This window comes from Oryzias melastigma, linkage group LG24, assembly GCF_002922805.2.
Source record: "Oryzias melastigma strain HK-1 linkage group LG24, ASM292280v2, whole genome shotgun sequence".
Classification (NCBI taxonomy): Eukaryota; Metazoa; Chordata; class Actinopteri; order Beloniformes; family Adrianichthyidae; genus Oryzias; species Oryzias melastigma.
This window is the reverse complement of record NC_050535.1, coordinates 283,545-305,178: the sequence shown is the minus strand read 5'-3', so window position 1 is coordinate 305,178 and position 21,634 is coordinate 283,545. Positions and strand designations below refer to the sequence as shown.

The window sequence follows — 21,634 nt, the reverse complement described above, 5'->3', positions numbered from 1 at the left end:
CTTTATAGCAATAAAGTTTGTTCTGATTCTACTGGATCTTTAAGACACAAACACTGATCATGAAGACCTGAAACATCACGTCTGAATTCCCTCTGTACTAAAACTACAGTAACCTGGATTTAAAAACCAAATACTCACTACTTTGATCTATTAAACAGTAAACATCACTGATTGGTTGAAGTAAAAACTTAATATCAACATTTTACAAAGACCATTAAAATGTGAATAATGTAGCAAAAACAGCTTCAAATACAGTTTTTTAAATAAAAAAATCATTCAAATGCAATGCATTGTGGTCTACATGTATCTGTCTAGTGAGAATCAGTGCAGACTGGTGTTTCACAGAGACCTCTGAGGGATCTCCAGGGAGCTGGATTTGGGATTTGGGATTCTGACAGCTCAGCATTATGAGGAAGATTCCATAAATGGACTTCAGACAAACAGACTGTGGAGGATCTTCAACCTGAACAGACCTGATCCTTGTGCTGGGACCAAGTCCAGTTCCTCTGCATGAACTCGTCTGTGTGAAGAAGAACATCCACATCAGGCCAAATACATCTGAGACGAGAGAGGCAGCGCGATTTGTTTGGAGGAACCTTCTTGCCTGAGCAGGTGAAAAGGGGCGGGGCTTTGGTAGAGCTGTAAAATGAAGACCAGAGTGTCATCAGAGGATCTCCTCCTGCTGCGTCAGGAGTAATTCTTCCCTCCTTCAGTTCAGAAAATGTTTTATTATTAAAAATCAATAAACTGTTTTGTTTAAAGTGAATCTGATCCAAGTTCATCTTTATTTATAACTTAAAAGCCGCATTTTTTCTGCCAAACAAGCTAAGTGAGACATTCATCCTGCAAACTCAGGGAAACGCTGCAGATCCACGTCCAGATGTCATCACAGCACTGAAAACGGAGGAGAGGAACACTGGAGGAGGAGGAGGAGGAGGAGGAGGAGGAGGAGGAGCAGGAGGAGGCTCCAGGAATGACCACCACAGCAGTAACCCTTAAGGAATTGGACAAACACGTCTCCAGATTTAAGTCTATAACAGAAATGTCATTGACCTTTGACCTCAGGTAGAGACCTCCATCTTGAAATGTAAAATAAATCCCCTTTAGTGCCTTCTACAAATGTAAACTCCTCCTCTAGAGGGATTTCTATCCATCCCCTCCTTTATCCTCGAGCATCATTTAGAAAAATGTTGTAAAGTAGCGTTAGCGTGGTTAGCTTCCAAACGTTTCCCCGTCTCTTTCCTTCTTTACAGCAATACTATGAAAACGTAACACATGAATCCGTTGGCTCAAGCCGAGCGAAACGATACATCAGACGGTATGACTGCATCAGGAATGTGGGCGTGGTTAGCAGACGTTGTCCGTTGCTAAGGAAATCGAAAAACGTACTTTTGCCGATTTTTCTAAAAATGATATCGACTCGTTCGTCACCTCCAAACGACTAAAAACCAAAACGGTTGCTATGGAGATAAAACCACAGACAGGCGGCCATTTTGAAAATAAGTGGGATTTTCATGAATTTGTCTTGTCGCTAAACCTGTGGGGGGCGGGGCATGAGGTGGGGGCGGGGCAGGTACCCTACAACAATTTATTTATCTATTTATTTAATAGACCTCTAAACATGAAAATAATTGGAAAACTTTATCGATAAAAACAGAGTTTGTAGCCATTAATTAACCCTTTGACACCAAAGCTTCAGTGTTTCTGTTCTTTGATTTACTGTAACGTTTGAACCGAGAACATGATCATTCCAGGAGATTCTGAAGGAGAAAAGCACCTCGACCAGACAGTTTTCTCCTTCATAATCTCCTGGAATGATCCTGTTAACGGTTCAAAAGTTACCGTATGTTAAAGACTTTGTGTTAAGCGTCACCGGCGACGCCTCAGGTGTTAAAGAGTTAACGATGACAGACATTTTCCCTCTGGTTCTTCAGATTAAACTGTCAGTCGCTCCACATGATCACACTGTGTGAGATGGGATCACTTGTGTTAGCAGGTGAGTCATTTCCCTGTCAGGGCTGCAGGCGGCGCCGTTTCCCAGCATGCTCAGAGGTTTCTTCATCTCCAGCTCATCTTCCTGCTCCTCTGCGGCATAATTCTTCCTGATTAGAATCAATAGTGTCGAGGTGTTAAAGTGAGTTACGGCGCCAGTCATCTAAAGCAGCCTCATTAAAGCGTCTGACATCACAGGCGGATCTTCAGGGGGCGTGAGGCGTTTATGTCCCTCTGGAGAAATCCCCGTTCCGCCCACTCTGACCATAAGCCTCCCCCCCCCCCTGCTTTATAGTGGTTGTGCTTTAATGATTTAACTTTCCTTCATGATTAGCTGATGTTTCTGTGTTCAAAACAGACATTTGAGCTGAAAAAGTCGACGTTCTCTCCAACATTTCTCCTAATTCTTCATGGATTTGTGTGTTTTTTCACAGCTGGTTCATTCAGAGCATTTCTGTGTTTTTCTCTGTCAGGTTGTTTAGTTAAAAAGTTTGATGTTTTCCTGAAGGCTGGAGGTCAGATCTCCTCAGGTGCTCCTCCTCCTCCTCCTCCTCCTCCTTCCTCCTCCTCCTCCATCCATGATTCCCTCCACCTGTCATCTCTGCTGCCTCGTTTGTTGAACATTTTCTGTTGTTTTCAGCTGCCAAGATGCTGGTGCCACCATGTGGTAGAAGAAACAACATCTGTTTGAGGTCATAGATCTATAAAGAAAAGATTCCAGAGACTGTTTTAATCATTTCAGGTTTTATTCTTTTCTTTTTCAGTCTCTGGTTTTGTCTGTTTTTTAATTTAACATGGAAGTTTTTATTTAAATTGATTTATTTTTGTGTTGTTTTTTTTTACTTTTCAAATTAAAAATTCCCCTGCTGGAAGCAGGTCATCCATACGTGGGGCTGCAGCTTCGTCCTCCACCTGCTGTCATTCTAGGCCCCGCCTCCTGACCTTGTCTCACAGACATCAGGTCAGCCGTTCGTCCCCTCTATGAACCACAGATGATTGGTCTGAAGCTCCATGCATACTGATGCTCTCCATCTCCATCCTCTCCTGCTCTCCTCCTCCATCCTCTCCTTCTCTCCGTCTCCATCCTCTCCTTCTCTCCATCTCCATCCTCTCCTGCTCTCCATCTCCATCCTCTCCTGCTCTCCTCCTCCATCCTCTCCTTCTCTCCGTCTCCATCCTCTCCTTCTCTCCATCTCCATCCTCTCCTGCTCTCCTCCTCCATCCTCTCCTGCTCTCCTCCTCCATCCTCTCCTTCTCTCCGTCTCCATCCTCTCCTTCTCTCCTCCTCCATCCTCTCCTGCTCTCCATCTCCATCCTCTCCTGCTCTCCATCTCCATCCTCTCCGTCTCTCCTCCTCCATCCTCTCCTGCTCTCCTTCTCCATCCTCTCCTGCTCTCCATCTCCATCCTCTCCTGCTCTCCTCCTCCATCCTCTCCTTCTCTCCGTCTCCATCCTCTCCTTCTCTCCATCTCCATCCTCTCCTGCTCTCCTCCTCCATCCTCTCCTGCTCTCCTCCTCCATCCTCTCCTTCTCTCCGTCTCCATCCTCTCCTTCTCTCCTCCTCCATCCTCTCCTGCTCTCCATCTCCATCCTCTCCTGCTCTCCATCTCCATCCTCTCCGTCTCTCCTCCTCCATCCTCTCCTGCTCTCCTCCTCCATCCTCTCCTTCTCTCCATCTCCATCCTCTCCTGCTCTCCTCCTCCATCCTCTCCTTCTCTCCGTCTCCATCCTCTTTGTCTCTCCGTCTCCATCCTCTCCTGCTCTCCTCCTCCATCCTCTCCTGCTGTCCGTCTCCATCCTCTCCTGCTCTCCGTCTCCATCCTCTCCTGCTCTCCTCCTCCATCCTCTCCTGCGTTTGCTCAGATCAGAGTTGTGTGCTGAGGAGATAAAAGACTGAAGAAGTGCACAGGAGGCATTATTTGGCCCGAGTTCATCTAAATTTAAAAATGAAGAGAGTGTGAGGATGGATTCTACCTCCTCTGATGATGTAAATGACTGTAAGGGAAATGACATGAATCCGTTTGCAGAAAGACTTGTTAAGGAGACGCCGTTCATCATTTCAGTTTAATTTCAGCTGAAATAATGATTCTGGCTAAAGCAGATGAAAGCTGGTCTGTCATCCGTGCATAAAGGATGTTCTCAGAAGAATCCTGCAGACTCAAGTGCTGCAGATGCAGTTTTCCCTCCAAACTTCAAATCCTCTGGGATAACCTGAGTCCAGATTAGGATCTTCTTCATCTAGAAAACGTTTTCTAAAAATCTGTTTCAATATGTGGATCTTTACATCTTTTCCTCGTTCTTTTACCCTTTTTCATTGATTTATCTTCTCACCTCCTGATGTATCGTCTGTAAAGAACATTTCTAGATATCTCCCAACCTCCTCATGAACTCCTGGAGTCTCCAGGTGACATTCAGGGTTTTAAATGATGCCGAACGTGAAGGGGCGGAGCTCTGGAGTTTGTAGTTTTGGTGGACTTATAAAAACAGTTTTAGCTATAGATATTTGTCTTTGTCACGTGTATAACAAAGATAAAGGGAATTTTAGGTTTGTGACTTATGAAATAAAAACTAATGACTGGACTTTGATTCTTTTATTCTCTTTCATTTCTTTCTTTTTTGCTTCTCTTTCTTCATTTTGTTCATCTTTTATCCCTGTTTTTTGTCATTTATCTGACATTTTCCTTCCCGTTCGTTCCTCCGCAGCACTTTACACTAATGAGAATCTGTCATCTCCACCGAAGCGTTGATGGATGAAGCAACAGAACCTGCAGACGGGTTTCTGGCCCTGCTGGGCGGTTGGTAGGATGACTGACTGAGGAGCATCTCTGCCAGAAAAAGGTCCACGGCGATGTGATTGATGCCGCAGAAGCTCCGGGCGGTCCGGATAATCCGGTCTTTGAGCAGGAACGTCGTCAGTGACGTGGTGATTACATCCAGGTGATCCAGGTGCAGGTAGGAGGTGTGAGTGGATGTTTGCAGAGATGGAACCTAAAAAACATCAAACTTGATCATTTTTGAGATAAATTCACCTGATAATTAAATGAATGAACTGCAGATGAATAAAAGATTTAAACAATAAAAAGGCAGAAATTGTCTGGAGTGAATGTTGGTGTCAGGTGAGCAGATGTCTGTCAGATCGGAGTCAACAAGAGGAATAAAACTAGAAAAGTTGCATTTCTGCGATAATTACAGTGTAAGTGCTTTTTGTCGAATGTGGTGGCTGTATGTGCTGTTTTTGCTGAAAATGCTCAAGATTTTTGTTAATGTTGCCAAAGACTTAAAAATGCAGAAAGTGCACAAAGATTTGGAAGAATTTCTTTTAAAAAAGAAAATTAAAAACGTGTAAATAGCATTGACTCAGACTTAGCCCAAAACTTCAGTAGATGCCAAAGTAGCACAAAAAGGAGGATTTAGCTAAAATGTAAGCTTAACTCAAAAAAAGACCAAAATCCTTAATAGGTGAAATATTAGCCACAAAGTAGCTAGCGTGTTGCTAAAATACTAGCTTAACTTCTAATTGGCTCAAAAATCCTCAGTAGATGTAACATTAGCCAAGAAAGCTAGCATTGCTAAAATACTAGCTCGACTCAGAATAAGTCTAAACACATGAGCCAAGATCAGCCAAAAATATTATGGTGCAAAAATATTAACTAAACTCAAGAACAGCCCAATAAACCTCATTAATGCTAAATTATCCAAAAATGTTAGGAAATGACTCAAACATTAGCTTAATTCAAAATTAGCCTTCAAAACCTCAGAAGGATTATTAACATGCTGAACGTTTAGTACCAATATTTTATAGGTTTCAAAGAGCACAAAAAATGTGTGAATTTTGTAAATAAAATAATTGTGTTTCAGTTTCAATAAGTGCGTCAAGTTTAACAATACTCAAAGCACACGCATGAATTTCCTGAACATGCTGAATGTTTTTAGCTCCATAAATTGGAAAAAAAATTGTCTTTCATTTCAATGGGGCTGAAAAATCACAGAAATTGCTGAAAGTGTGATTGAGTTTTTAGGGTGAACAGGAGAAAACATAATAACGTTTATAGCGTGACCGCTTTGAAGGATTCAAACGTCTTCCAGCTTCCTGTCACATTCATCGTCTTGTGATGAGGAGACGAGCACAAACCAAAGCCGTCCGGCTTCATATTGACCACAGGAAGCAGGATTTATGAGGCAGGTGTGGGCGGAGCTCAGTCGCCCACCTCCGTTCCCATGACAACCAGAGCCCCCCATGAGGAGGAATTGATCCTGGAGCAGATTTAGTTCTCTCCTCTGAAAATAAGTGATGCTGACGGATGTAAAGCAGGAAGACGAGGCCGATTATGAAGTAGGATCTTCCAGAACCAGGAGCTCTGAGAGTTCCTCCTCTCAGGTCTGGACTTGTTATTTTAGCTGTAAATATTCACTGTGATTATACATCAATGAAGTCTATTCAAATGAGATGAACACACCATCACTCATCCTTACGAGTTCCCCTGGGAGGACATAAATCTGCTTTTCCTCGTTTAACTCTTCAGAATTGATGATGTGGATTTCTGTTCTGACTTTTCCCGCTGAGTTTTAAAGAAAAAAGGGGTTTATCTAACTTTTCTAGAGTCAGAAAGAGGGCTGATGTTGCCCCCTAGTGGCCAGAGCAGTTCACATCTCAGACGTGTTTCCCTGAAGGATGTGGGGCCCATGGTGGGGGTTCCATGACCATCAGAAACCTCCAGTTGGAGGTTAATGATTCTGAGTGACAAAGACGAAACAGTCTATGACACTTCACACAGTTCAGGTTTCGGGAAGGTGTTTGCAACCTTTAACATGTTTACGAACTATAAAAATACACTTTATTTATGCTTTTGTGAATCAATATTTATCAACATTGTTCCATTTTTTACATCCAAAAACTTCTTTTACATTATAACAACCCCTGATTATTTCAATGAGATCCTCCTGCTACAGCAGATTTAAAAATGCAGTAAAAATTTAAGTCAAATCTATCATTTAGTGCAGCTTCATCCTTTCTAAATCGCTCTTATCGGTCTTTTAATTATGATGATGTAGTTTTTAGTCAAACTCAGTTGTATGGAAGTGTAGAAGTACACAGTAAAAATGTCCAAATTGGATCAATTAACAAAATCTGTTGCATTTAAAATAATTAGTTTTCATCTAATTACATTTTGGAGTTGAGTAAACTATCAACCCAACATTTTAATTTTATGAAAACAAACAAAAAAATGAGTGTAACAATTTACAGAACTTTTGTTAATTGATCCGGTGTTTCATTTTTTACAGTGTAAGCCTGCACTGATGTCCCATCATCCTTTTGTTTACACACTTTCCCACTAGCTTACAGTCTCAAGATAACATTAGTGGTGCAAGAAAAATGACAGTGAAATCAAAACAATCCAGGTTCCAGCTCATGACGTTCGTGGATCTATCTGTGGATGCATCAGAATGGGGTGGAGCTGAGAGCTTGTAGCCCCACCTATTTCTTTTTCGTCACAAATGTTATTTTTTTCAAACTGCATTTTTTATCTGTTCCTTAATTGAAATAAATGAATAAATACCCAGAAAGGCATTTTTAATTCCAATAGAAAATCTTAAATTTCTACATGACGTAAATCATGACAAAAAAGCCACAAGAAGGTTTTAAAAACACATTTTTTAAACAATTTTAATCAATGGTTCTTCTTTACCCTTTAAATGTCCATCATTCAACTCGATAGCCGAATGTCCGACGGCCCGTGAAGGCAGCAGCAGCTGCGGGTCTCCAGGAGGAGGGCGTTCCTCTGAACAGCCGCACTCCGCGGGCCCGTGCGCTCATCCCCGCGTGGACGCGCCCGCAGCCCGCCGGCTCCTCTCCCGCTCCGCGCCGAGCCTTCCGCCCTTCACGGCCGCCCGCGCGGAGGTCCCGCCGGCGGGAGGAGAGTGGCGGGAAGAGGCCGGGCTCGGACATGGAGGCCGGCCGTCCTCGCGGAGGGAGTGAGCAGGAGGACGGGAGGCTCTCCCGCACCTCCTCCTGAAGACAGCAGGAGGCGCGTCCGACGCGTGTTTGTGTCTGAAGGTAAACAACAACATCTTCTTCCATCAAAGGCACCGCGGCGGGAGTCTCGCTTTGATCTTTTACAACATTTCTGCCATTCATGCAAACAACGGAGATGCCTTCAGGGTTCATTTCAACCGTCGGAAAAGGGAGTTTAAACAACAGAAAACACTTCAGGAATACACAAAGGGAATTATTGAAACAAATTATGACAAAAAATGTTAAATTATATTATTATAAGTTATTTCACTTCCTGTCATCTTTCAATCAAATCAATGTATGACTACATAAATATGAGTATTTATTATTAGGATAAACGAATATAACATTTTATTTTCTAATCAATTTATACTTTAATATCTTAAATACATTTATTATTTATATATTTTTAGTAACTTTTCCTGTTGTTTTTATTGCTGAAAAAAAACAAAAGCTAGTATTTTAAAATAAATCCAGAATTGAATAGACAGCTGCAGCAGGACAGCAGTGATGAAGATCTTTTTGCATTTTAAATCACGTGTTAAAAATTACATCCTGGTCCAAATAAAGTATAGCGAGATCTGATTCTGAGGAGCAAAATCAAAGCCGTCGTCTTCACGGGGTTTAACTTTAGAGGTTAGCGAGTGAAGGAACAAGAGTTCTAGAATTTACTGATGCATCAGAAAAAGCAGTAAATGAAGAGAGAGACATAAACTGTTCAATACGGTTCCAACAGGAATAACGATAAATAGAGGATCCAGAACTGAGCCTTGAGGGACACCAAACATCAGCTCTGGTGGTTCTAACATCTTATTGGCTAAACAGTTTGCAGTCAGACTGGGTCCAGACCAGGTGTGAAGTGGAGAAGCACAGACCACCATGAACGCATCATTCCTCTGCTTGGAATGAGTTGAGCAGAAAATGTTTTATTTTTATCTCAAACATTTCTTTTAAAGCTCTTGATGCAGAAAAAACTGACAGGAAGTCGGATGTTAAATTAGTTTGAGTTCAAAAAGATTATTGTTTGTACAATAATTGTTTAATACTTATATTTAATGTACTTATATGTAATTTAATTATATTATAATAATTATATTTTTTGTTTAGTATTTACTAATAAACGATTTATTAATTGTTTGAGCTTTGAGGTTAAATAAAACCAGAAAAGTTTAAGGATTTTCACTTATTTTTCTATATTTGAAACTCAAAAATATAACGTTTTATTTCAAATGTTCTTAAAATAGTATTTAGTTTTTTAATCAAACCTCTAACGACCCCTTCCTGGTGACATCCAGACTCTGTCGTTCCTTCTGATGTCTCGGTCCGGTTTCAGCTGCAGGACGCCGCCGGTCCTCCTAGGATGGACTCCGCCTTCAGCGGGGGGGACATGTCACCTCTGGACGTGCCGCGGAAGAGGAAGCCAGCGCCGTCCCACCGGAAAACCGCAGCTCCAGGTAAAGAAATGACGGAGAGTTTTCTGCCCTGATCTGGATCAGAACGTTTATTCTGCAGAGGAGAGAAATCCTGGTAGATTATTTTAATCCTGACCGGAATGTGTCACCATGCGGTCGTGGTTACATTGGCATCAAGCGGTAAAAACAGCCGGTCCTTTCACCGTGAGGATGCTGGGATGGTGTTTAGAGGTTTGAGATGAGGGACAGGACATCATCTGAACTCCACCCACAGCTTTTTATTAGTATTTTATGACTTTATCTTCACACTGTCATAATTTTATGAACGTATTCTCAGAAAATTCTGACTGTATTTGTAATATTTTTAGCACGTTAGTCTCATGAAATTCAGACTTTTTCTCCTGGGATGAGCAGCAGTAGACTTTTCTATCTTCTCCAGATCTTTGAAATCATTTCTTCCTTAAATAAAATCTCTTTTTTCGTTTCCTCTCCATCAGCTGCTCAGCAAATACCTGAGAACTCCAGCGACCTGAACTCCGGCGAGTATTCAGTGGTGAGGATCCACTCGTGCTCCATGAAAACCCTTTAGTTCGGTCATAAAGAGCAGCATATCATCAGCATATCTCCTGATCCTGATCCTGATCCAGAATGAAGACTCTGAGGATCACGACGCTGTAATGAGGAGAACATTCAGGGGGAAGAGGTGAGGGACCCTCCTCTAAACCAGGAGCTCCTGGCATCAGTATCAGTGATGTTTGTTTTATCACTATCAGGTATGAGGATCTGCAGAACGTTTCCATGGCAACAGTGGATTATCCAGCCAGCAGCTGCTCCCTCGCATCCTCAGACGGTTCGGCTAACGGGTCCGAGTCCGTCACACAACCCAGAACCGGAGGCAAAGATCTTTGGCCTGAAGGTGGAGGAAACAGGGAGCATCCGGACCTTCAGAATCAGGACTGGAACTCCAGCAGAGAACCAGAAACCTGGAGCCCGATACCAGACCCACCGCAGGACCGAGTCTGGAGCGCCGGGACAGACAGAACTGAACACCTCGGTCAGGAGCGGCCGTGGACGTCAGGAGGAGATGACGGCCGCCTCAGACCGGATCAAGTCTGGATAACGGGCCGGGACCGGGCTACTGAGCCGGGCTGGGCAGGAGAACCGGATCAGAATCCGGTCTGGAACGGAGGAAGAGATCCAGGGAACGGACCGGAACAGACGTGGGGTCAGGAGCAGAGCTGGAGCGCGGCGAGCGGAGGGAACATCTGGAGGCCCGGTATTCTGACACGATCCGTGGAGACATGCATGAGTTCAGAACATGAATGGAGATTTTAGAGAAGTGGAAGGAAAAACTTCCCGCTGCCACCAGGGGGCAGATATTTGAATATTTTCCCAAAAATGTTAACGTTTTTTGTCACTATTATACAACATTGTTCTAGTAAAACTTTGGCGTTTTAAAAATAATTGTATGATTTTGTTTTTGTAAAACTTTGACTTCTTCATAACAATTTTATAACTTTAGTCTTGAGCAATTTTGACTTTTTTCTTATAACTTTATTTTCATAAATATTTTATTTTCTTCAATTCATCTTAAAACTTTATTAATTTTTGAGTTTTTTCTTATAATTTTAGACTTTACTCACTTATTTCTTTTCCTAATTCTGTGTCTCACTGATTTCATGAATATTAATCTCAGATTCATTCCTTTGATCAAAGTGAATTTCATGAATAAGTCAGTATAAACTTCCAGGTTCTGATGTTGGAAAAACCTCGATAGAGTGTGAAGATCAGAAACCTCCAGTCGTCCCGGTGAAGAAGGAGCCTCCTCTGTATCCTCCAGGTGAGCTCACAGGTCAATACTGAGAGGAAACCTCTAAATATATTTAACAAAATGTATATAACATATATGTTAACAGGAAGTCAAGAGGAGCGCTGGCAGATCCAGATTGTGGCCAAGGGGAGAGTGACCTGCCCCAAGTGCAGAAGTGTGAGCAGGAAAACTGTGGAGGGGCTGAAGAAACACATGGAGAACTGCAGACTGGTGAGTACTGGAGATATGTGTCTAATTAAGGAACAAAATGTTCTAAATTAGACGATAAAAAACTGAAATATTCAGCTTTCAAAATAAAAGCGTGTAAATGAGTCCAAAGATGAAGCCTCCTTCACGAGTGAACTTAAGGTCTGTCTGGTGGTTAAAGAACGTTGCTCACCTGTGCAGGAACCCTTCACCTGCCAGCACTGTGGGAAGCAGCTGAAGTCCTCCACCGGCATGAAGTACCACATCATGGCCGACCACAGCCACCTGGTGAGTCTTCTTCTTCTTCAGACGTTTGTGGTGCAGCCGTTCATCCAAACGAGACCCAGTTTTCTACATTGTTTCTCCAGCCAACAGTGAACGACACCAAGGACCTGGATGACCACGCCATGAAGGACAAGCTCCGGAAAATCCTGAAGCGTCTGGGAAAACTCAAATGCTCCAGAGAGGTTCGTATGTCTGATGCTCCTCCCCTCGATGGTTATGGTGACGGCGTTTTCCTCCCCCAGGGCTGCACCGCCGCCTTCACCAGCATCATGGGCTACGTGTACCACATGAAGAAGTGCGGGAAGGAGCCGTCGGAGCTGGAGAAGATGCTGCTGAACTGCTCTCACTGCGGGAAGGCGTACAGATCCAAGGCGGGGCTGGAGTATCACCTGAGATCTGAGCACGCACCTGTGAGGCATCCACCTGTGTGTGGTTCAGTCTGTGTGGAGCTGAGAATGTCTTTAACCATTTAACACCTGGAGACGCCTAAACACAAAATCTTTTTTAACCGTGAACATGATCAACGTAATTCCAGTAGATTCAGAAGGAGAAAAGCGGCTCACTTTTCTCCTTCTGAATCTACTGGAATTACACTGATTGTGCTAGCATTTGACAAGTTAAAGAACAAACTCTGGAGCTCCGGTATTAAAGGGTTACACTCTCGATCACCGAGTCACATCTTCCTCACACTCAGACCCCCCAGGAAGCCGAGGAAGACGAGGAGCTGAAGGCCCAAAGGGACTCCGACCCCGAGAGGACGGCGAGCGGCCGAGTGCAGCGGGCCTCAGCCCAGGTGGCCAACTTCCACCTGGCCGAGATCGCCAACAATGACCTGCCCAAAGACTGGCCTAAGAGGAAGTTCCAGTCGGACCTGGTTCCGGACGACAAAAAGGCAGGTTCCACACCTTCAGCGATTCTTCAGAACCCGCGGACAGTTAGGGACTGACTTCCTGTCCTCCTCAGCTGAAATACGCTCGGCCCGGTCTGCCCGCCTTCAGCCAGGAAGTCCTGAGGAAGTGGAAGAACGAGGTGAAGCTGCAGAGGAAAGTGCCGTGTCCTAACCAGGTAAAGCAGCGTGCACCTGAGGGGAGTCCAATCGGTTCTCTGAGCAGAAACATTTACTTTATATCCCATAAAATACCCAAATGTCGAATTCCAACCGTCACGCGGTTTGATAATTCTTTTCTGTCATCATCTAACGTCTGACTGATGTTGAGATTTATAAGATTAGTTTGGATACTTTTAGCATCAGGAACTTCCTGCCGATGGACACACCTGTAACACGCACCTTTTGTTCTCAGGGCTGCAGCTGCGTCTACACTAGTGTTTCGGGGCTGAAGGCTCACCTGGGCCTGTGCACGAAGGTGCGGCGTTTGACTTAACTTTGGAGCTTTTTCAATAATTAAAGAATTTTTTAAAATAATTTTCATTGGTTTCAATAAATCGGACAACGACGAGGTTGTAGTGCTTGAAAATGTTTTTTGTTCTATTTTTAGGGTGAATTTGAGGCTGGAAAATATCGATGTCTCATCTGCAACAAGGAGTTCAACTCTGAGAGCGGAGTCAAATATCACATCAACTCTGTGCATTCACAGGTAACTCTAGCTGGTCCTGACCTGGAGAATCCTTTAAACCTGGAGAACCCCCGAAAATTGCCTCATTGGGCTTCAAAATATATATACATATATGTATATATATGTATATATATTTATATATACATATATATACATATATGTATATATATTTATATATATAAATATGTATATACAGTAAATATGCTATATCTGAGTATTCTGTATATATATATATATACATATATATAAATTAGCTGTTGTTAATTGCTGTTATCCAAAGTCAATAAAATAAAAATGTCTAATCAACTTCAGATCCCAGGAGAAAGATGTGAACCTGTTTGTGTCTCAACAGGACTGGTTTGTAACAAACAAAAAAGCCTTCAAGAAGTTTGAGAAGTTCCTGAAGAAGCAGCCAAAGGAGGTGGATCCATGTTCGCACAAGCTGGTTCAGTACCACCAACACCACCTGCAGCATCATCAGCAGCCTCAGCACCACCTGCACCAGCAGCCGCTGCATCACCTCCAGCAGCAAACCCACTTCCACCATGAGGAGAACCAGAACCTCCAACCGCTGGCCGACCCGCTCCTGCAGCAGGTCCACTACACTCCGCTGCAGCCCGCCTCCACGCCACTGTGGGTGGACTTGGACCGCGCGGAGATGGCGCCCTTACCTGGGCATGTCGGCATGTCAATGGCTGAAGTGAGTAAAGTTGAGGAGGACGGCGGCGAGATGATGGATTTTAAAATGAGAGTGAAGGAGGAGGCGGACGGGGAGTCGGGGAATCGGACCGGTTCTTTTGGTTTTGGTGCTGAAGGAACCTGCAGCAGCTCCTCCGCGGAGCAGAAGGACGGGCGGAGGCAGGTCCAGCTGTGGAGTCTGAAACAGTCGGCCCTGATGGAGCCCTGACAGACCAGAACTTCACCTGTGAGCTGGTGCTCACCTGACTCACATGGAAAAGAACGAACTAAAACGACATTCTTCACTTCATCAGGAGGACGGAGCAGCTGAAGAGTTCAGAAGATGAAAAACGCTGAGACAACCTCAAACTGTGGACATGAATCACTTCAGTGTCTCAGCATCTCTGTGGAATCTAAAACTGTGTTTATTTCTTTAAAAACTTTGATAAAGTCAAGTCTGCTTTTCCATGTAAATATCAAACCACTTCTGCTCCAAAATCATCTTCATTTAGCATCTAAATGAAAGCAAGAGGTTAAACTAACCCAATAATAGATCATTAGTTAGCTGCACATTTAAGAAACAAACATGTCTTCCTTTGTGCTGCTTATTTTTTACATTTTTAGGAAGAAAATTTGACTTTTCTTTCTCAAATTCTACACTTCCACATTCATTCCCTACATGATCAAATCGTGTTTTATTATACGTGATGTCTGTTGTATTTATGAGCTGCCAAACTCAAATATGTCTGCAACATGTTTGCATCTATGTTGTCCATGACACCATCAGCACACAAACAAAAGTCGGTGTAGCATTCCGTTATATTCTTTTCTCTTCCTGTGAACTGACGATGAAATGAGTCGATTAAAGAACCACAACTGTTCTCTAACCTCGACAGTAGCCGGATGGTTTATTAAATGTCAGTTTTCCAAACCACGTGGGGTCAGATGTGATTGTTCTGCCAGTTCAGCCAAAAAGGTCAAAGAAACCCCCTCAGGTCCAGCTGTAATCAGATTACTTTTCATATCTGCTTATTGGCTTCCTCATTTTAATACTTTGTAACAGAATTATCAGATGTATGTTTTTACTTTTTAGAGCTGAGAGCCTCTTATGTTGGACAGATGATTTTATTGTACAAATAGAAGGTTGTGACTCTTTGGACACAAGGAGGAGTTTATTCGTATAAACCTCTTTTATTTATATCATTTATATTTGCATACATTTCTGTTTTGGACTAGAGAAGACATATTTACATGGTCATTAAAAATAGAGGTTAAGGATACAAGAAAAATAAAATAAAATTCCAAAAAGAGATAAGTTGCTCAAGGTTTTTGATTATTACTTTCAAACAAACACACTCACAAAAACTGAAAATTTTCACAAAAATACATATAAAAAGAAATTAAAGTACTTATTATTTTAAGCCAAAAACAAAATTTTCAGGGGGAAAATTCACCAAACTAGAGAACAATAATTGATTATAACATATTAAATGTTGTATATTAAACAGAAAAAACAACTATTTTATTTTCCCTTTATTCTAAAGTTATAATCTTTTATATACCTGTAAATCTCGTGGATTTAGTCAGAAGTTCCAGCTGCCGTCTCCAGTGAACGCCTCATCCTGCCGGTAGGGGGCGGTGGAAACACCCATCCCCTCACACTTAACATGGCGGTTGGAAGTCATCGTTTTGTTGGTTCCGTGTTGCATAATTATTCTTAGAAACATGCGTTTATATTTTTGTAGTTTTATCACCTGCAAAGAATAATAATTAAAACACGATTTTATCAGACCGGTCTCGTCGGCCCGGTCCATCAGTTCCCGGCAGTTTCCGGCGGTCCGCCGCGTTTGGGACTCGATCCCGGTCGCTCGAGGTCGGGTACGTCTCCGGTACGTAGACGGTCGGTGTCCGCCACCGGGCGGGAAGCCTGGCCGCTCGGCTGTGAGAGGTTTTAACGTTAACGCGTCAAATTCGTGACATTTACTGGTTCATAGGAAGAGTGTTGTACTTTACGGTCATTGAAGCTGCCTAGCTTAGCTCTGAGGTTAGCTTACAGCTTTAGCTAACAGGAGGAGCAGAGAATTACTCTTTTTAAAAGAGACTTTTTACTTAAGTCACATTTAGAAAATATGCCGAAAGGATCAGAGACATTAAGTAGTTATAAGAGTTTGTTTGTTTTGTTTGTTTATTAAGTGTTTACATGTGTAAACAGCTAGCTGCTAGTAAACTGTCTCATTCTTCAACTGAATTTGGTGCTGAATGAAGATGCAGGTTCCTATTGACACTAAAAACACACTTTATCTAAGAATTATGAAACAAAAATATAATATGTTCTACCGTCTCCTCTCTTGGCCGAAGATCTCCTCATGAGGAAACATCTTCCTGGACAGCTGTGACGTCATGGAGCCTCCAGATGGTTTGTACCAACTTATGTTGTTTGTCAATAGAGCTAAAAAGAAAAAAAAGGTTTGTACCAACCATAGACTCATCTATGTGATGATTATCTACACTCAGCATGCTAAACATTTTAACAAACATTTTTCATGTCATGTAAAGTGAAGAATATCAAATATATATACATTTAAGATTTAAATCTTTGTGCAAATAACTTAAAAAAAAACTTTATTTAAACAAACCAAAAATGGATTCCACTAAAATTCCACTGAGTTCATGAACAGAGAAGAAGCGGTCAGATGAAATGACTAAATGCGTCTGTTTGCAGGGCAGTCGTCGCCGTCGGAGCTCTGCAAAGGCCGGCGGAGAACAAAACCCCCAAAATACCTCAACGACTACGAAAGTGATGAAAAGAACATTCGTAAAATTGTCCAACAGGAAGCTCAGAGAAGAGGCCCGAAGGAAGAAGAGTCCAACAGTCAGACGAGAACTGATGATGAGGAGGAGGAGGAAGAAAGGAAGAAAAAGATCCTGAAATCCAGAGCAAAAAAGCCTAAAAAAGTAGGACGACCCCGGAAGCATCCCGTGAAGGAGGAAAACGCCAACGGAGGGACCTGCAGAGCTGTGGGGGGGCGGGACGCAGCAGCGGCGCAGCCGGAGAACGGCACGCCGAAGCCCAAGAGGAGCTACGTCAGGAAGCAGCAGAGAAACGTGGATCCGCCTCCTGATCCGCCTGCAGAGGAGCCTCCATCTGAAGCCGGGGAGGAGCTGAGGGAGGAGCCGAGGGAGGAGCCGGGGGAGGAGGCGAGGGAGGAGGCGAGGGAGGAGCCGAGGGAGGAGCCGAGGGAGGAGCCGGAACCAGGAGGCCGCCGCAGGAGAGGAGCCGCCAAGGCGTGAGTTCAACTCGGAACCTACAAGAAAATACAGAGTTTTAGGGCAGTTATGGGTATTTTTATGTTCAAATCTCTGTTATGTTCAGTGGAGTAGTGGTAGAGTGTCTGCTCTGAGATGGAAAGGTTGTGGGTTCAAGTCCATGGTTCTGTCATAAGGATTTAAATTATGTAAAATAAATATTTATATATCAAACTTTGGACAATTTGCCATAAAATAGTTGGAAAAGAGAAGTAAATATGGAAATACATATAAATGAAGGAATTATAATGACTCTTAATCATAAATAGACATTTGTATTAATAAATGACACATTCAACCAATGAATTATTAAATAAAGTTTGAATAATTTCCTAAGAAGTAGAAGAAAACACAATGATCGAAGTGTGTCTGAATTATAATCTATTTAAGCCCCCCAGGGGTCAAATGTGTAGACCGCTCACACTCAGGTGTGTGATACCTGTTTTAGCCTCTAGTTTCTCTACACTTTTCAGGATACATTTTATCTTTAAAATATCGGTTTAAACTTTATTTATAGTCTAGATTTTGTGAAGGAAACTAAGGAAATTAACCTGTAACTGTCGAAGTGGAAGCTAAAAACATTCAGCCTCGTCTGACTTTTAGGATGCAACAAAATACAAATAAAAAGTCACTAAACTGATAAAACATAAATTCCCAGTTTGAATAACTTTATTAGCAACATCTGTGTCACAGTAGAAAGCCACTTGATGAATAGTCTACATTATTATTATTTTTATTATCATGGTCGGAGCGAACAGCAATGAGATCCTGTTTTTGTCTGTTAAATGCAGATATTTCTTTTATTTTGAAGTGGAAGCCTCTTCCTTTGTTTCCTGCCTAAACAAACTTTCAAAATAAGTTTCTTTTTGTTAACTTTGAGGTTTGAATTTAGCGGTTGGAGCAGATGCTTTAGGAAAGTAGCAGATGAATTTATGACAGAGCGGCTCGGCATGCATCAGGGATGAGTCCAGGGGGTTTTCAAAATAAAACTTCCTTCAGAATCAGAAATAAAAGGAAACGTTGTTGGTCAGTCCGGTCCCGGTCCACGGATTACAGCAGAAAGGAAATGTTTAACAAAAAAATTAAAAATGAAATTTTTCAAAGGCATTATACTGGAAATGACAGAGCAGAGGAGCTGCACTGGTGGTGCAGTGGTTAGCACTCCTGCTTCACAGCAAGAAGGTCCTGGTTCAAATCCCAGCTGGGACCTTTCTGTCAGGAGATGTTTGGGTTTTCTCCAGGAACTCCATCTTCTTCTTGCAGTACAAAAAACAGTTTCACTGGACAGGTGGACAGGTGTACTGCACCTTTCCCAACGGTAGCTGGGGTTGACCCCAAAAGGGTTACAGAGGGTTCAAAAATGGATGTGAATTGTGGAGTCGTGCAGGTTTTACTGGCAGGAAAAGTTGCTCTTTTACAGACAGATGTACCATGTGGTGAGACACTGCACCACAGCCATGCGTGCATTAACGTGTGTTTAAGTAGACCCATTTTCCCAGATTCTGATGAAATATGTTGGAGATATTTCTGCAGCCTCCTAATGTCACGGACTCTGACTGTAAATCTTGCAGGGCGCTGAAGTATCTCACTTTCCTGGCTAAAGAGGTGCTGTCCCATCCCAGCGACGATCCAGAATCCAAGTGCCATCCCGGGAATGAAGAGTTCAGATCCGAGGAGCAAACTCCAAAAAAGAGGAAAGGCAGAGGTACAGAAAAACTCATTTCTTCAGACTGTAGGTCAGAGTTTCCCTTCCGTCCTGGAGCCTGAAACCACCTGCTCTCCTCACTGAGGCTCGTGTGCTGCCACCTGCTGGCTGATCGTAGAACTGCAGTAGAGAAACAGGATGAAGTGATGGACGTTTGAGACTCTTCAACATCCTGGTTAACTGATCTTTTACGTTTGTCTTTTTGTTTTGTTCCGACTGACTGGATGAACGGATTATTGACGTGAAGGTTGGAAGAGGAAGCGTGCAGACAGCGACGCTTCGGAGGATGAAGATTTTGTTCCAAATGCTTCAGAAGATGCGGATCCGCTAGAAGAAGAAGATGAAGACGAAGACGAGGCTGAGGACTCGGACTCTGACCTGGGGGTTCCTGAGAGGCGTCCCACTGTGCATCACAGGAACTACGTCAGTGGTCGCTCTGCTCTTCCTCTGGGTTTCTCTGCTTTTTGCTCCGTTTCATTCTCAGCATGATGGTTAGACGCTGCACGAAGACTTCCTGTCAGACGTGGACCTTTTGTCTTGCAGACTGTGAGCAGTAACCTATACAACGGGCTGCCCTTCAATATGATCAAAAGTGCCTGGGACGCCACTGACGCCTACAGGAAGTTGTAAGTTGTGTTTCCTCCCTCCCTTTTTCCAAAGCTGCTTAGTTCTTTTTAGGGTTGCTGGAGCCTATCCTAACCACAGTTGGGTGAGGGGAGGTTCAGCTGGACTGATCATCAGTCACATACAGAATGTATATGAGAGGAGAAATCCACACAGAAAAGACCCAGCTGGGATTTGAACCTTCTGAGTGCCAACCTCTACACCACCGTGCCATCTTATCAATCTCCAAAGAGGAATAAACAAGAATCGGAGCCCCTGGAAATGTCTAGGCTGAGTGGCCTTGTGGTAGAGTGTCCGGCCTGAGACTGGAATATCATGGTTCAAATCCCGGCTGAGTTTAACCAAAAGTTTCATCTGAATTCTGTCGTCACGTTTAACCGTAAACAAGAACGTATGACGTCACTTCCTCCTGAGAGATCTCCACTTCCTGTGGTTTCAGCCGGGAAGAGAACCTCAGCAGCTGGGTGTTCCCAGAGTGGCTTCCCTCCCCCCGAGACTGGAACGCCGTTCCACAAAGGTACGCTGTTGACAAGTTCTGAGAAATCTAAGAGATGAAGTTCAAAGGTTCTGCATTTATTTATGCAGAAAAGATGTAATGTTTTCAAAAATGTCTTTTTCTGACAAAAACACCTTAAATCATCCGAACCAGGATTCTGTTTGAGTTTGTTTCACCTTCTGTGTTCCTGAGGATCTAACACATAGAGCCAAATCACATAGAATCAAGTCACATAGAACCACGTCACATAGAACCACGTCACATAGAACCAAATCACATAGAACCACATCACATAGAACCGCATCACATAGAGCCCAATCAGATAGAACCAAATCGCATAGAACCACATCACATAGAATTAAGTCACATAGAACCAAGTCACATAGAACCAAGTCCCATAGAACCAAATCACATAGAGCCAAGTCACATAGAACCAATTAACATAGAGCCACATCACATAGAACCAAATCACATAGAGCCAAATCACATAGAACCACATCACATAGAACCAAATCACATAGAGCCAAATCACATAGAACCAAATCACATAGAACCAAGTCACATAGAATCAAGTCACATAGAACCACATCACATAGAATCAAGTCACATAGAACCAAATCACATAGAACCAAGTCACATAGAATCAAGTCACATAGAACCACATCACATAGAACCAAATCACATAGAGCCAAATCACATAGAACCACATCACATAGAACCACATCACATAGAGCCAAATCACATAGAGCCAAATCACATAAAACCAAATCACATAGAGCTGAATCACATAGAGCCGAATCACATAGAGCCAAATCACATAGAACCAAGTCACATAGAACCGAATCACATAGAACAAAATCACATAGAATCAAGTCACATAGAGCCAAGCCACATAGAACCACATCACATAGAGCCAAATCACACAGAGCCAAATCACATAGAACCAAATCAGATAGAATCAAGTCACATAGAATCAAGCCACAAAGAACCACATCACATAGAACCACATCACATAGAGCCCAATCAGATAGAACCAAGTCACATAAACCAAATCACATAGAACCAAGTCAAATAGAACCAAATCACATAGAGCCAAATCACATAGAACCAAGTCACATAGAGCCAAATCACATAGAACCACGTCACATAGAGCCAAATATCATAGAACCAAATCACATAGAGCCAAATCACATAGAACCAGATTATATAGAACCAAATCGCATAGAGCCAAGTCACATAGAACCACATCACATAGAGCCACATCACATAGAGCCAAGTCACATAGAATCAAGTCACATAGAACCACGTCACATAGAACCAAGTCACATAGAGCCAAGTCACATAGAACCAAATCACATAGAGCCAAATTACATAGAACCAAGTCACATAGAATCAAGTCACATAGAACCACGTCACATAGAGGCAAATGACATAGAACCAAATCACATAGAACCAAGTCAAATAGAACTAAGTCACATAGAACCAAATTGCTTAGAACCAATTTGTGTAGAACCATATCTCGTGGAACGAAA

General features: G+C 42.7%; 2 protein-coding genes and 1 long non-coding RNA gene across 5 annotated transcripts; 2 read left to right on the top strand and 1 right to left on the bottom strand.

Annotated features, from left to right (window-relative positions):
* Nucleotides 1–4,598: 4,598 nt before the first annotated feature.
* LOC112158039 lies at nt 4,599–7,811 on the bottom strand. Its single transcript, XR_002921258.2, has 2 exons — nt 7,680–7,811; nt 4,599–4,980 (listed from the first exon to the last, which is right to left on the bottom strand). It is a non-coding gene; the product is annotated as an uncharacterized LOC112158039 (long non-coding RNA).
* A 97-nt stretch (nt 7,812–7,908) lies between these two features.
* znf512 (zinc finger protein 512) lies at nt 7,909–14,905 on the top strand. Of its 3 annotated transcripts, XM_024291209.2 has the most exons (15): nt 7,909–8,047; nt 9,339–9,459; nt 9,915–9,970; nt 10,065–10,120; nt 10,191–10,693; nt 11,168–11,257; nt 11,334–11,458; nt 11,636–11,722; nt 11,803–11,901; nt 11,962–12,129; nt 12,414–12,611; nt 12,683–12,784; nt 13,021–13,083; nt 13,216–13,314; nt 13,646–14,905. In XM_024291209.2, exons 2-15 carry the CDS (start codon nt 9,366–9,368, stop codon nt 14,198–14,200), a joined length of 2,295 nt encoding a protein of 764 aa, XP_024146977.1. In that variant the 5' UTR covers nt 7,909–8,047; nt 9,339–9,365; the 3' UTR covers nt 14,201–14,905. The 3 variants fall into 3 exon arrangements, with proteins under 3 accessions (XP_024146977.1, XP_024146976.1, XP_036066451.1); XM_024291208.2 differs by having other exon boundaries at nt 11,803–12,129; XM_036210558.1 differs by having other exon boundaries at nt 7,928–8,047; nt 9,301–9,459; nt 11,803–12,129.
* Nucleotides 14,906–15,879: 974 nt separating this feature from the next.
* Nucleotides 15,880–20,123, top strand: LOC112158038 (general transcription factor 3C polypeptide 2; the record flags this gene model as incomplete). The annotated part of the gene is given in 8 exon segments (XM_024291210.2): nt 15,880–16,242; nt 16,330–16,387; nt 16,694–17,130; nt 17,203–17,258; nt 18,849–18,982; nt 19,230–19,405; nt 19,526–19,608; nt 20,046–20,123. Coding segments are annotated over 7 exon segments (980 nt in total), but the record flags the coding sequence as incomplete, so codon positions are not given.
* Nucleotides 20,124–21,634: the final 1,511 nt, after the last annotated feature.